Source organism: Bactrocera latifrons, unplaced genomic scaffold (assembly GCF_001853355.1).
Source record: "Bactrocera latifrons isolate USDA-ARS-PBARC rearing strain unplaced genomic scaffold, ASM185335v1 scaffold_247, whole genome shotgun sequence".
NCBI lineage: Eukaryota > Metazoa > Arthropoda > Insecta > Diptera > Tephritidae > Bactrocera > Bactrocera latifrons.
In genome coordinates this window covers 49057-61530 of record NW_017536041.1, presented here as the reverse complement: position 1 = coordinate 61530, position 12474 = coordinate 49057, and the positions used below count along the sequence as shown (strand labels likewise).

Below are 12474 nucleotides of genomic sequence, written 5' to 3'. Positions count from 1 at the left end.
ATTCAAGTGAGGGTGACGACCACTTTACTTCTCGCCCACGTAAAATTCAATGACAAAGTTCAAAAAAAAAAAAATTATAATAATAAATAACCAAATAAATTCCTAGATATCCTACACACCCAACGACCCTTCTCAAAAATATGCTCATATCTTTTTCATTGAAGGAATTGTCTCTTTATTGAAGAGCCAAAGTTCGAAATTATATAYTCATGAAGGTTAGTTTTGTAATGGTAGGCAGATTGACCTTGAGATGTCTTAATTGAAGGCTTTAATATTCAAATCTATGAGTAAAATAGTTTGAAAGCTGATTTAATTTCTAGTTGTGTCGTTTTGTGAATTAAAATTATTAAATTTTCATTTRAAMAAATTTGACCCGGACTGGTCCGGACGCACCTATATATATTTTATTTTTGATTTTTTCATACAAAGTTTGTTTATGCTTGTAAAAAGTTTTATTTCCAAATGTTAATTAGTGTGTGTTTGGCAACCGTTTTGAACGACGCGAAAAGTTCAACAATCAGTTTGCTTGAAATTTTGTGTGTTCCAATAAAATCACGGCTGTAAAATTGTTGAAAATGTTGCACATGCRTTTTGGTAGTCTACTTCATCACGAATACATGTAAGGGATGATCCATTTCGCGGTTCCCTACTTCTWWAAAGAAATAACACAGAAATTTCAGATGTAATGGGGAATGATCATTATTGTTCGAAAGAACATTCTTTGCCATTATTTCTTGAAGACTATCTCTTTCAAATGTTGACCGCGGCTACTGCTCAGATGGTCCATCCATTGAGTACAATTTTCTATAACTCGTTCGTGCATTTCGACTGGTAACTGCCGAATGAGACGTGTGAAGTTTTTTTTCCAAGGCCTGAATAGTGCCTGAAGCGGGATTGTTCGCATAAACTTTAAACTTTACATATATCCAGAGGAAAAAGTCTAACGGTCTGATATCACACGATCTTTGCGGCCAATCGACCGGCACAAAACGATAACTTATATGCTCACCGAAGGGTTTTTTCAATAAATCCATTGATTGATGCGATGTGAGGGAAGTTGAGCCGTCTTGTTGAAACCAAATGTCGAAGAGATCGCGAACTTCAATTTCATACCACAACTAGTCGGTTATCATGGCCGTTACATCTTACTAACTGTTTGAAGAAATATGGACCGATGATTCCACCGGTCTATAAACTACACTAAACCGTTATTTTATCTGAATGAAATGGCAGCTCTTAAATCTCTTCAGATTGCGGCAATTTTGCTTGTTTACAGACCGACTGAGCGAGAATCTTCTTGAAACTTTTCAGATCCCATAGAGCGAACGGTGTCACTTTCGAAGGTACGCTTTGAATTTAAAATTTCGTCGTAAAATGCTTCAAGTCGTTGCATACGTCAGTCGGATTTGTTGCGAACGGAGTCGAATCGATTCTCCGCGGTCTTCGTGTACACTCACAGCTACGGCTGCTAYATTTTMTTCAYGGTCAATRAAGAGTAYAACTWGACTTTTTTGAAGCAATTCGTCGTGAACGACCGGAAGTGAAGTGCGCCCTTATATTCTAGCATCACAATCGTGACGGACTTTTTGGGGAAATCTGAAGCGAGGGTTCTAGATTAGCTACTGTGTTCGTCTCACTTTGGCACCTTGTGATTTTTTTCTTTTTTTTTTTAACTGAAAAATTTACTTCGGCGAACGCGTCATGGGTTCAACAGAATAAAAAGTATGTACTTATGATGAATCTCATTGGAAGAGTTTGGAGCACTTCACATTGAAATCACTTTTGTGTGCATGAAAGTCAGATATATGCGTATTTTMCTACTAGCTTGGCTGTGCTTCTCTGGCTATTTGTGGCCTGCATCTTGATAAGTCTTAAGAGACAAATTAAAATGCAGTATCTCTACAAATATAAATAAATTGTATGCAAAACATTTCGATCACAGGAAAACATTGTTTCTGCTCTAAGCATTTTGCTCTGAAAGGGCTTTCATGCATTAMTCTCCGACCTACCGGTGGCCACAAGCACAACAAACGCTTCTAACAAACGCAAGTACTTTCACACTTATTTACATATGTAAGCGGCATTCAATTGAAGTAAGTTTATATTTATACAATTTTATAATCAACTAAAGTGCTTCGCATCGTTATTATTATTGTCTTGCAATAGCATTTATACAAAATTGCAAGAAAATATTGGTTTTCTACTCACATTTTTAGCCTAAGGTGCTGAATTGAATTCAATAACTCAACTTCCCTTCACACCGGATATCGTTACATTACACTCAGTCGGATGTAGAATATAAACAGTAAAACTTAACGTGGAAAATATTATGATTATGCTACACAGATGACCGAATGCAACTGAATTTACAATAAAATTCACAACCTGATGGGCATGCGAAGAGAGCAAGCGCTTGCAAACGGCACTTACTATTTGCGGAAAAGTCGACAAAGTGGAAAACGCCCGCAAGCCGCAAAACTCATTAGCAAAATTATTTTCGATAGAAATTTCGTCCAACCTTAACCATGGACAGAGGTGGCGCAGGTAGCCGGTGACTACTGCGTTCGCAATTTCATGCACACATATACATACATTGTATATATGTACATATATGTTTGGATGTGTGCATCCATAAATATCTACACCTGCAGTGGAGTATGTGGTTGGCCGAAAGCGTTGCAGCACCCCGAAAACCACAATTAAATCAATGCAACCACATTTTGTTGCGGGTCTCCTCTGCTGCTGAATGAATAAGTATTTAATATTTCTGGCGGTTGTTTTAATAAATGAAATACGTATACTCGTATGAGTAATTTTTTTCTATATGTGTGCAAGGTAGGTGAGCGCCAAAAGCCAAMAAACAAAAGTTCGCATATCTGATTGATTTTTTTGAATTAGTCATAAAGGGTTTTTTAACAGGGAAGCTACAAAAGTAGACCAACAGGAACAGCAAATGACGCCATATTTTTTTCGCTCTTTTGACATTTCTCTTCAGTAAGGTTTGACATTTCGTCATGAAAAGATGTATGGTCCAACAACGAGTCGAAATTATTTAAGTTTACTACTGAAATTCGGAGTCAGTGGACTCAACTTTAAGAGCGCTATTATTTGAGGAGTTCGGCATCTCTGTGAGGTCGTTTTGGCGAATATTTCGAAAAGTTCATCACCTAAATCCTTACAAAATCAAATTAACGCTTAAGAACTGAAGCCGTTTGACCACCAGAATTGTCGCATGTTTGTGTATAGGGCTGAGCAAAAACTTCGCATTTCAACTCGTGTCGTCATATCAGTTTTCGGTGATGCATACAACCTATTGGTTGAACATCTTGCAAGAGTATAAGAATCATCAGAATTTATTCACTTCCGCGAATTTTCGGTTGGAACTACCAATCGTCGAGTTCTATTCGGTAATTCGTTACATTTCATCGTCACAGCACTCTTCAAAGGATGAGTGCTTTGTAAATCGAAAATACGCTTGAAGTTCTAACTAAAAAATTAAGTATAAGGTCTAGTAAAAATAAATAAATTATTTTTGGAACAAAGTTTAGTAGTTAAAATGATCCGATTTAAGTCAACAACAAAACGGGCACGTTCGATAACTTGTGGTCTTTTTGGAGATAATTTCTGAATTTCTCGAATCTATTGACGAAAAACTGGACAAGCTTCGTTTGAGTCGATTTTCTCACCAATAAAATCAGGCACAGGCAACAATCACTTGGTGTTARGACCGGAGAAAAATGTTAATGTAGAAGAAGCTTCCACTCAAACATTTGGAATGACGCTAACGATGTGCATTGYCTGGCGCGGTCCTGCTGGAATACAAGTCCTCTCCCATTGGCCGAAGCTAACTGCTACGGAAGGATTGCTTCCTTCAGACGGTCTTTTTATGGACAATACAGCACTGATTTAAGAGTTTAGCCGTAGGGAAGCTGCTCATAGTAGATGATTAGATGATTTCTTGTTGCAGGTTGGACGTGTGCTCAAATAATACTGAGTCAAGCAATCAAAAAACTGTGTAAAAGGTTTGGTTAGTACCAAATTCTATCTTTCTAACGAAATATAACGTAACGCGCTTGCACTTGTACAACGCGCGATACAGATTACTAAAGCCATCTATTCGAAAAATAATGGACTTTTTTTACTACACCTTATATACAATTTTTTCGGAGAATATAATACCAACATATTGAATGCATCACCAACCATACATGAACACACCTACACAGTTGTATAATATTTTGAAAATACGCTAACTTGTCTGCCATAAAAATGGAATGTCTGACAATTCTTGTAAGCCTCACAAGAGTGGGTGGTAAGCTGTCTGTAAGGAATCCAAATGTGTGGCTTTGCAAGTGATTTACGCTTATTAAAAACATTAAAAACATTTCAAACCACTTCGAATTGCTGCAGAGCCTAAGAAATGTGTCTTCGTATGGTTGTCTGTATGTAACTTGCAAACATATGTGGTATATATGTGTGAACGAATGTGATGCGTGAGCTATAAATGTGAAAGTGGCGACTTCCTTTGTAGATTTCTCGAGTGCTTTAGAAAATGCTACACAATTTTTGTTGTTTCTAAAGCATTTTGGTATGAAGTGAATACGAAATGAGGCGAATGACAGTCATAAATATACATATTTTAATAAATAACATAAACATGGCACAAAACAAAGTCCAAGCGGCGACAAGACGGTTTAGAAAAAATACTTCCTGTGTTCTATTTGAAAAAAGTTGTACTTACAAAACTCATGAAATTGGCGTATTTACTAAGGGTTATTGAAGCGTTTGATATATTACAGCCGGGTTAGAAGAGCCATTTGAGAGAAGCCTGTGCGGCAATTCTATGCGCTATTTCAGCTAAAAGGCATCACTAAAAATAATTAKAATAAATTTGCAACTAAAGCTGACTTCCATTTTGGTTAGCTTGTTGGTTTATTTAGCATTAATTGATTTTTTGCTTTTTGCTTTAACACTATATATCCATTACGTTTTTCACTTTCCATTTCACAACTCACACTGCCTGCACAAACACTCACCGTTTTTCTTGCTGGGCTCACGTTTGATTGACGGTGCTTTACGCAACTGTTTAGTTTTGAATTCGGGTTTTGGCTCTTCTTTCGGCTCTTTGAGTATTTYGTCGATTTTGTTCACCTTTTTCAAAACGGGCCGTATTTTCATAATATCCTCGGTACTCTTGCTTGGCAAGGGTTTCTCTTCGCGTTTAACGTGTCTCAATTTAGGTTTCTCTAATTTGAAACGCAATTGACGTTCACGTTCTTCTTCTTCGTCCTCGTCATTGTCGCTATCACCTTCAACTTTTTTCATGGACTTGTCACGCTTGACCAAGACCGGTCGTAATTTTGGTTTTTCAATTGAGAAGCGTCTTGATAACTCACTTTCATTCTCCTTCTTTTTGACTTGTGGTGTCTTCTTTAGTTTCACGCCCAACCGCAACGATGGTTGTGTAAAYTCGTTTTCGGAAAACTCTAAATCGGACAGTCCTTCGAGATCGTCCACTTCTATGTCATCTGCCACCTCSTCACTTTCCTCGTCTTCTTCCTCACTCTCCTCTTCCTCAGTCTCTTCTTCTTCCTCTTCTTCTTCAGTCTCCTCTTCTTCCGATGACGATGGTGTTGGTTCCTTCTTCTTTACCGTTGCTGCCGCTGATTTTGTTGCCGTTGTGGTTGCTGGCTTCTTGGCTACGACAGGCTCTGGCGCCTTCTTAACGGGTGCAACTACTTTCTTAGCGGGTTCTACTACACGTTTGACTGGCTCAATCACTTTTTTCGCTGGCTCAGCGTTCTTTTTCAACGGCTCCACTGCTGCTTTCTTGACGGGCTCAACAGTCTTTTTGGCCGACGCMACTGTTTCATTAACTTTTTTTACTGGTGTCGTTGTCTTCTTGGCCGCCAACGTAGTTGTCGTCTTTTCACCATTTTCCTTTTCCTTCTCCTTGTCCTTATCTTTATCGGCTGTTGTGGCAACCGTCTTCTTTGCCCACGGCACCGAGGGCTTTGCATTGGCGCTCGAATCCTCTTTCACCCATGGCGGCCGAAAAGTGGTGCGTCCAGTGGTGCTGGTGGTAGTGCTCTTGGGCGCAACAAATGGCATTGTGTCGTTCGGTTCGGCTGATTCACGTTTCCAGATTTACGAAAGTTTTCAAAGTGTTAGAAAAAATTTAAAGAACTCTAGAACATCGCTATCAAAGCGCAACGGCAACACTAATGACGAAACTGCTGTCAAGTATTACACCAATATCGTTATGTATCTACTTTTCAATCACTATAAACGCTTTAAACTATACAGAGAAAACAAAGCAAACTATTAAATTGTTTTTATAAAACGTTACTCAACACAGTTCAATTTGAATTAATTAATATAAACTTTTTAAAATTTATAATTATTCGACGAATTCGTTAATGTCCTCGATTTGTGCGGAATTATTTCGAAACGACCAATTTTTGCGCGTACTCGTCCCGTCGAAGCGCAACAGCTGTTTGAGAAATTTMACTTGCTTCAGAAAATAGCTCGTTCTTGTGTGTATCCACTCATCCACATTTCGTCGGACTTCAAAAATACATTTGCCAAGCAGCGCAAAAATATATAGGCTAGCAGGAATACAGCGCTACTTGTAGTACACAATGCGATGTGTGGAAAGTGCGGCCACCGATTTGCTGTTGGCGGTGGTGATTTTCGTCTTTAAAAATAGGCTAACAATGCTAGCATTGCTGAGCCTACTCGGTGAGGGGCTTTGGCGGCAAGGGGGCTGCTGAAGCACACTTGTATATGTATGTGTCTTAGACTTAGTTGCATTTGTTGTTCTTCTCGTGTTCAACAATATTTGTGTAGMGGCGACGTCATTTTTGTGTGATTTTAGAAATTTAAAATAATGAGTAACGGCCGCAGAAAGGGATGTTCGATAATGTAGTACTAATTAAGCGCAATAATCACTTATACGAATGGTTGGGCGTAATCAGATCAATATTACTGAGCGTTTCAGTCGAAAGGCATCGTCACTTTTAATGTAATTAAAAAAACAAATAAAGGAAAATGAAAAGAAAATAAATAAACCAAAATGAAAAATAAAATAATTAAAAAAAAAAGTTTGTTGTTGTTGTATCTGTATAATTATATTATTACTTTTTGGCCTTCAGTCCGTTCAGTTCATTTTGGTACGCAAGATTGCTTTCATTTACGAACAGCTGGTCAATATCTCAGCCAGCAAACGCTTTCTGGCATTGCGTATAACTGTAAATATGCTCACATATACTCATACGTATGTATGTATGTATATACAAAACATTTCACTTCGGTGCTGCCGAAGCTATACTCTTCTCAAATATAAAAATTTCTTGACTTTCTTGATTTTGATAGGTCAGTTTGTATGGCAGCTATATGCTATAGTGACTCGATCTGAATAATWTCTTCGGAAATTACAACAGTGCTTAAGACAATAACGCATGCCAAATTTTGTGCAGATATCTCGTTAAATTAAAAAGCTTTCCATATAAGCACTTGATTTCGAGCGTTCAGTTTGTATGGCAGCTATRTGCTATAGTRACTCGATCTGAATAATTTCTTCGGATATTGTACCACTTCTTTAGACAATACTCCATGCAGAATTTTGTGACGATATCTCGTTAAATTAAAAAGTTTTCCATATAAGCACTTGATTTCGAGCGTTCAGTTTTGTATTACAAACTTTCTGGCAAGCTCAWTATACCGTCTGCAGGGTATAAAAAGCGCATTTACGAAAAAAGTATTTAAATCTGAAAATATATTTGTACATAAGTAAGCGCATACATACAYATGTATGTATGTACTTATACATTTATGCATAATTTGATTAAATGGTCAACATTTTCCGCCAAAATTGTAGTGTAAAGTCAGCAGAAGCTTAAAAAGGTTGAAAAGGTTAAGCGTTTGCTTTGCACTTCAGCGGAGACCATCCTCGCTCGCCACTCGTCGCCCAGTCTTTTGCTACCCCACCTTGAGCAAAGGCCAAATGCACAGTTGCCCAGGTTGTTGTTGTTGTTGGTGTTGTCGGCGATGCTAATTGTGGTTGTTGAATGTGCGCTGCCATTTTTCCAACACTTTTCCACACATTTTCAGGCATTTCTTCATTTGCTGTATTTTAACGAACTTCTATTTCTGTTTCGCTTTCAATTCTACGCGGCTGTTGCTTCGTCGCCCGCCTTGCGCCTTACGAAAATTATTTTTTWAATTTATTTTTTATTTTGTGTGAAAATATGCTCGCTTTTGGTTTATCTCAATCGTTTGCTTTTGCGCTTTCTTCTTCTCATAAACACGAACACAAATACACACACATTTTATTTACTCGAACGTAGTCATACAAACACAAGATTTTGCCTGTGTATTTTCAGTGTATTTACATATTATTTGTGTAAATTTATGAGAATGATCGCACAAAGCGGAGTAGCAAGTAGCTTTTAATTATATTCCGTTATTTTTGTTATTTCTCGAATATGTATAAAAATAAAACCMTGTGGGGGCGTTGCTGTCGAAAAGGAAAAGCAAAAAGCAAAGAAAAAAAAAACCTGTTCGATTGTGAAAATGCTGCGAAAGCAAATTGTKTTTTCGTCTTGTTGGCTTCCTCTTCGTTTTCGAAAATTTAATTCGTTCTTGCTTTATCCCGCTTTCCACTTTCCCTCGTATCTATCTATCTGTCTTATTAATTTTCTAGCTTTTTTACGATTTGCATTTCTGCGTTGCCGTTCGTCATTCACTGCGCTCGCCCCGCCGATTCCACTGAACCACTCGCTTGTTGAAATCTATGCAAATTTGATGGGTCATTAATTTGAATCGCTGTGCAAAGTTGCATTTGGAAATACRTAAACTTGCAATATCTGCAGCGCCGCTCTTATTGCACTTTTCAATTATACTAAATGGCGAACGATTTTGCCATAGCCATCGCCATCGCAATCATCGCTATATTTAAACGTTTCGTGGGAATTTCTGCCACGTATTCGTTCAAAAATATTTGAATAATCCAAGTTATATGTATGTACTATCTGTGGCATAACTTTTGASCTGTTGCGCTAAGAAGGGACGAACTTTGTAAACCGACCTCAAAATATAATTATCGTTTCGAGTTTTTATTTAATGTGTAGCTAGTGTATCAAGAAGAAGAAGTAGCTAGTTTCAATATTTTTTTGTTTTTGAAATKTCGTAATTTTCCAGTTTATATGCACTTCCACCAACAAGTTTGTAAATTTTCTATTTTCAAACTGAGCAATTTTTTTTTTGGTTTGCAACCTAAAAAATTAAGCACAATCACTTCAGTATTTTCCGGTACACAGCTGGCCAGCGCTTCCGTAGAACTGAAAATTGTGGATTTTCGAATCTGTAATGCTGCGCCTAAATTTTTCAAAAGCATRTGCGAATGAGTGAGTGTAATATATAGAAACTTATTCCAATTTGCTCAACCGCACAGCATATATTTGCTTATATTGAGATAATTTCAAAATTAGCTTGCTTGCTATTTTTGAAAAACCTCCTTTTGACTCATGAGATATTAAGCGAAATAAGTTTAATATTGAGATTTTCTAATCACGGTTAAAATAAGTATTTTTCATTATATTTCACACTGTAATAAACTTATGCYAACGATTTTTCTAGTCCTCGAAACACTTTTCATAAGCACTTTTTGCGATGGTTTTCTGCTCCTTCAGCGAATTTTGTTTTGTCTCTTCGATCGATTAAAAACGGGTTCCACGGAGCGGCAATTTCAGTTTCTGGAACAAGAAAAAATCACACAGAGCCAAATCTGGTGAATGCAGATGAAAATCAACCGACTCGCGAGATGTGTCTATCTTTCAATTGAAGAGGTTGAAGGTCGTCCAGAACGAGGCATGTCTACAACGACCTCTAGACCGTCTTTAAAGGTTTTCTACCATTCGTATCCATGTGTTTTGATAAAACTGAATCACGTTCCAACATTCGCAATTATTCAGCACACGAAATTTGGTTAGAAATACAAAATTTTAGACAAAACCTTTTTATCCATTTGGGGCATTCACAACCTGTCTTAAAGCATCGTAAAGTCGTAAAATTTTAAATTTTTACACTTGTTTAAATAAAAATTAGGGTTTTCACATGTCTCCTAAAGTTGTAAGTTATAACGATTAGAAAACATAGTATTGAGAATTGTAAATGTGTAAACTCATTTTTTTTTTAAACAAGTGTAAAAATTTAAAATTTTACGACTTTACGATGCTTTAAGACAGGTTGTGAATACCCCAATTGCAAAAATCGCAACGCACTACCGACTTAAGCAGTTGCTGTAAACAAATTGGCTGACAGATCGCTCTCATATATGGCATAATAATTAGCGACTGTCGTACCAACTCCAATGTACAAATACCATATCTAAACGACTAGCGCGACGAGCTGGGACCATTTAGCTATGTCTGTATGTCCGTCCATCTGTTATCGATCTGGAATTTTGCAGATCTTTTCTTCCAAAAAAATTGCATATTTGTCAAAACTGCCGAACAAATTATGCAGATCAAACTAGTAGAGGTATTTTTTTTNAAAAAAAAAAAAAAAAAAAAAAAAAAAAAAAAAAAAAGGTTTTCATCAAGCAAATAAGTTACGGAAGGTACTATTAAGAGGCTAATGGGGGCCCTATTTCTAATATATATATTTTCTAATACAAAAAAATTAGATAATTTATATAAACTTTCCATTGTTCCCTAATAAATATTTTACGAATATTTTGTGAAAACTTCAAAGGAAACTATTCAAAACTCGGCATTTACGTGCCTCTGCGTTGTCAGCAGAACTTGTTACAGGACAAAATGAAAAAAATACGTGTTTTCATTTTGACCATAAACAAGGTACTGAATGAAGAAAAAAAGCTCAAAACTTGCGGACATTTTTCTAAAAGAAAAATTTAAATTTTTGCAGTTTTTTTTTTTTTTTGGTTTTTAGTTCAGGGCCTTCCAAGTTATATCTCTAAGACCTGTGTAAAATTTCATCAAGATCGGTTGAGTAGTGCGCGAGCAATTTTGACAACCGATTTCGAAGTTTCGACGCGTCTCAAGTTTTAAGTGTCTGTATATTTAGCTGACTTCGAGCGCGCACCTTTTCAAGGCTGCACCTCTAAAACTATTACTCTGATCAACTTGAGAATTTAGCACAATATTCTAGAGGTGCTGTAGAATTTTATAATATATGACCTGTCTCTTATACACATCTAGAAACTCCAATGTACAAATACCATATCTAAACGACTAGCGTGACAAGCAGGGACCATTATCTATGTCTGTATGTCCGTCCATCTGTTATCGATATGGAATTTTGCAGATCTTTTCTTCCAAAAAAATTGCATATTTGTCAAAACTGCCGAACAAATTATGCAGATCAAACTAGTAGAGGTATTTTTTTTAATAGACTTCCGAAAAACGTTTAGAAATTGTTTAACTTTATTACGAAAATTTGCGTTCACTGAAGAATGTGTCTCACAAGCTTCGCTTAACTTTTCATCTTTCTAATCGTCTTTCATTATTATATAATATTCAACCGAATACACCACGTCCAGAATAGTGAAGAAAATAAAGCAGTTGTAGCTGAGTATGTACGCGAGGACCATGGAGAGTCGATTCGACGCCGTGCGCAGAAACTCGGCTGATGTATGGAACGATTTGGCGCATTTTACGTCCAGATYTCAAATCGAAAGCATATAAAGTACAGCTTGTGCAAGAACCGAAGCCACATCGCTTCGCTCTATGGGCAAAGTTCTTATTTTATTTTATTATTAAATTTTATTCAGCGATGAGGCCCATTTCTGGTTGAATGGGTATATAAACAAGCCAGCGGTGGAACCAAACGTTTTACGAACCTTGTTGTAGCTAAGAAGATAATAGCGCTTTTTACGAACAATTTTAATATACAAGTATAAGGAGAAAAGTAGCAGAATAGTTAAAAAAAAAGTTAAAAAGAAATAAGTTCTTAAGTCTTACAAAGTTCAGAAAGTTCCAGACAGGCATTCTGAAAAGAACATAACCCAGCAAAAGTTCGAGTCAAACGTTGAATTTTTTTATTTTTATTGCATTATGGGTGATGAGATGTATGTGCTTGGAGACTTTCCAGSTGTGGATCTTTATGTTGCAGGTCATAGAGGGAATGTTCAAGAGGAGTTTAAACAGACAAAAAAATATGAACTTTCCAAAGAAATGTTAGGTGTGGCAAACAATGTGTAGCTGTGGTAAAAGAAGAAGCCCTTATGTGATAACTGGAACTATCAACACTGATTTATACATCGGARAGTGCTTGCAAAAACCGTTTTTGCCATTCATAAAACGGCATAAGGTATCCACATTTTTTTTCCCTACTTGGTATCATGCCATTATAGCAAATCGGCCGTTGAGTGGTATGAGAAGATCAATGTAAATAGTTTTTGTGCCGASATATGCAAATTAACCTAATTGTCCGGAGCTTAGAGCCATCAAG

The 12474-nt window shown here is 36.8% G+C and overlaps 1 protein-coding gene across 5 annotated transcripts in view; it reads right to left on the bottom strand.

Annotated features, from left to right (window-relative positions):
* LOC108969280 (glutamic acid-rich protein) overlaps positions 1-12474 on the bottom strand; it is a 32943-nt gene that overhangs the window by 18255 nt on the left and 2214 nt on the right. Inside the window, exons 1-2 of one of the 5 annotated variants that reach the window (XM_018933897.1) lie at positions 9277-9293; positions 5037-6298 (exon numbers count right to left, since the gene is read on the bottom strand). The exons of 2 other annotated variants lie outside the window; for them this stretch is intronic. In XM_018933897.1, the coding sequence (XP_018789442.1) occupies positions 5037-6111 (1075 nt within the window). In that variant the 5' untranslated portion in view covers positions 6112-6298; positions 9277-9293. Of the gene's footprint in view, positions 1-5036; positions 6299-9276; positions 9294-12474 lie in introns of those variants that run through there. 2 more of the 5 variants (XM_018933899.1, XM_018933898.1) reach the window with 2 other exon arrangements.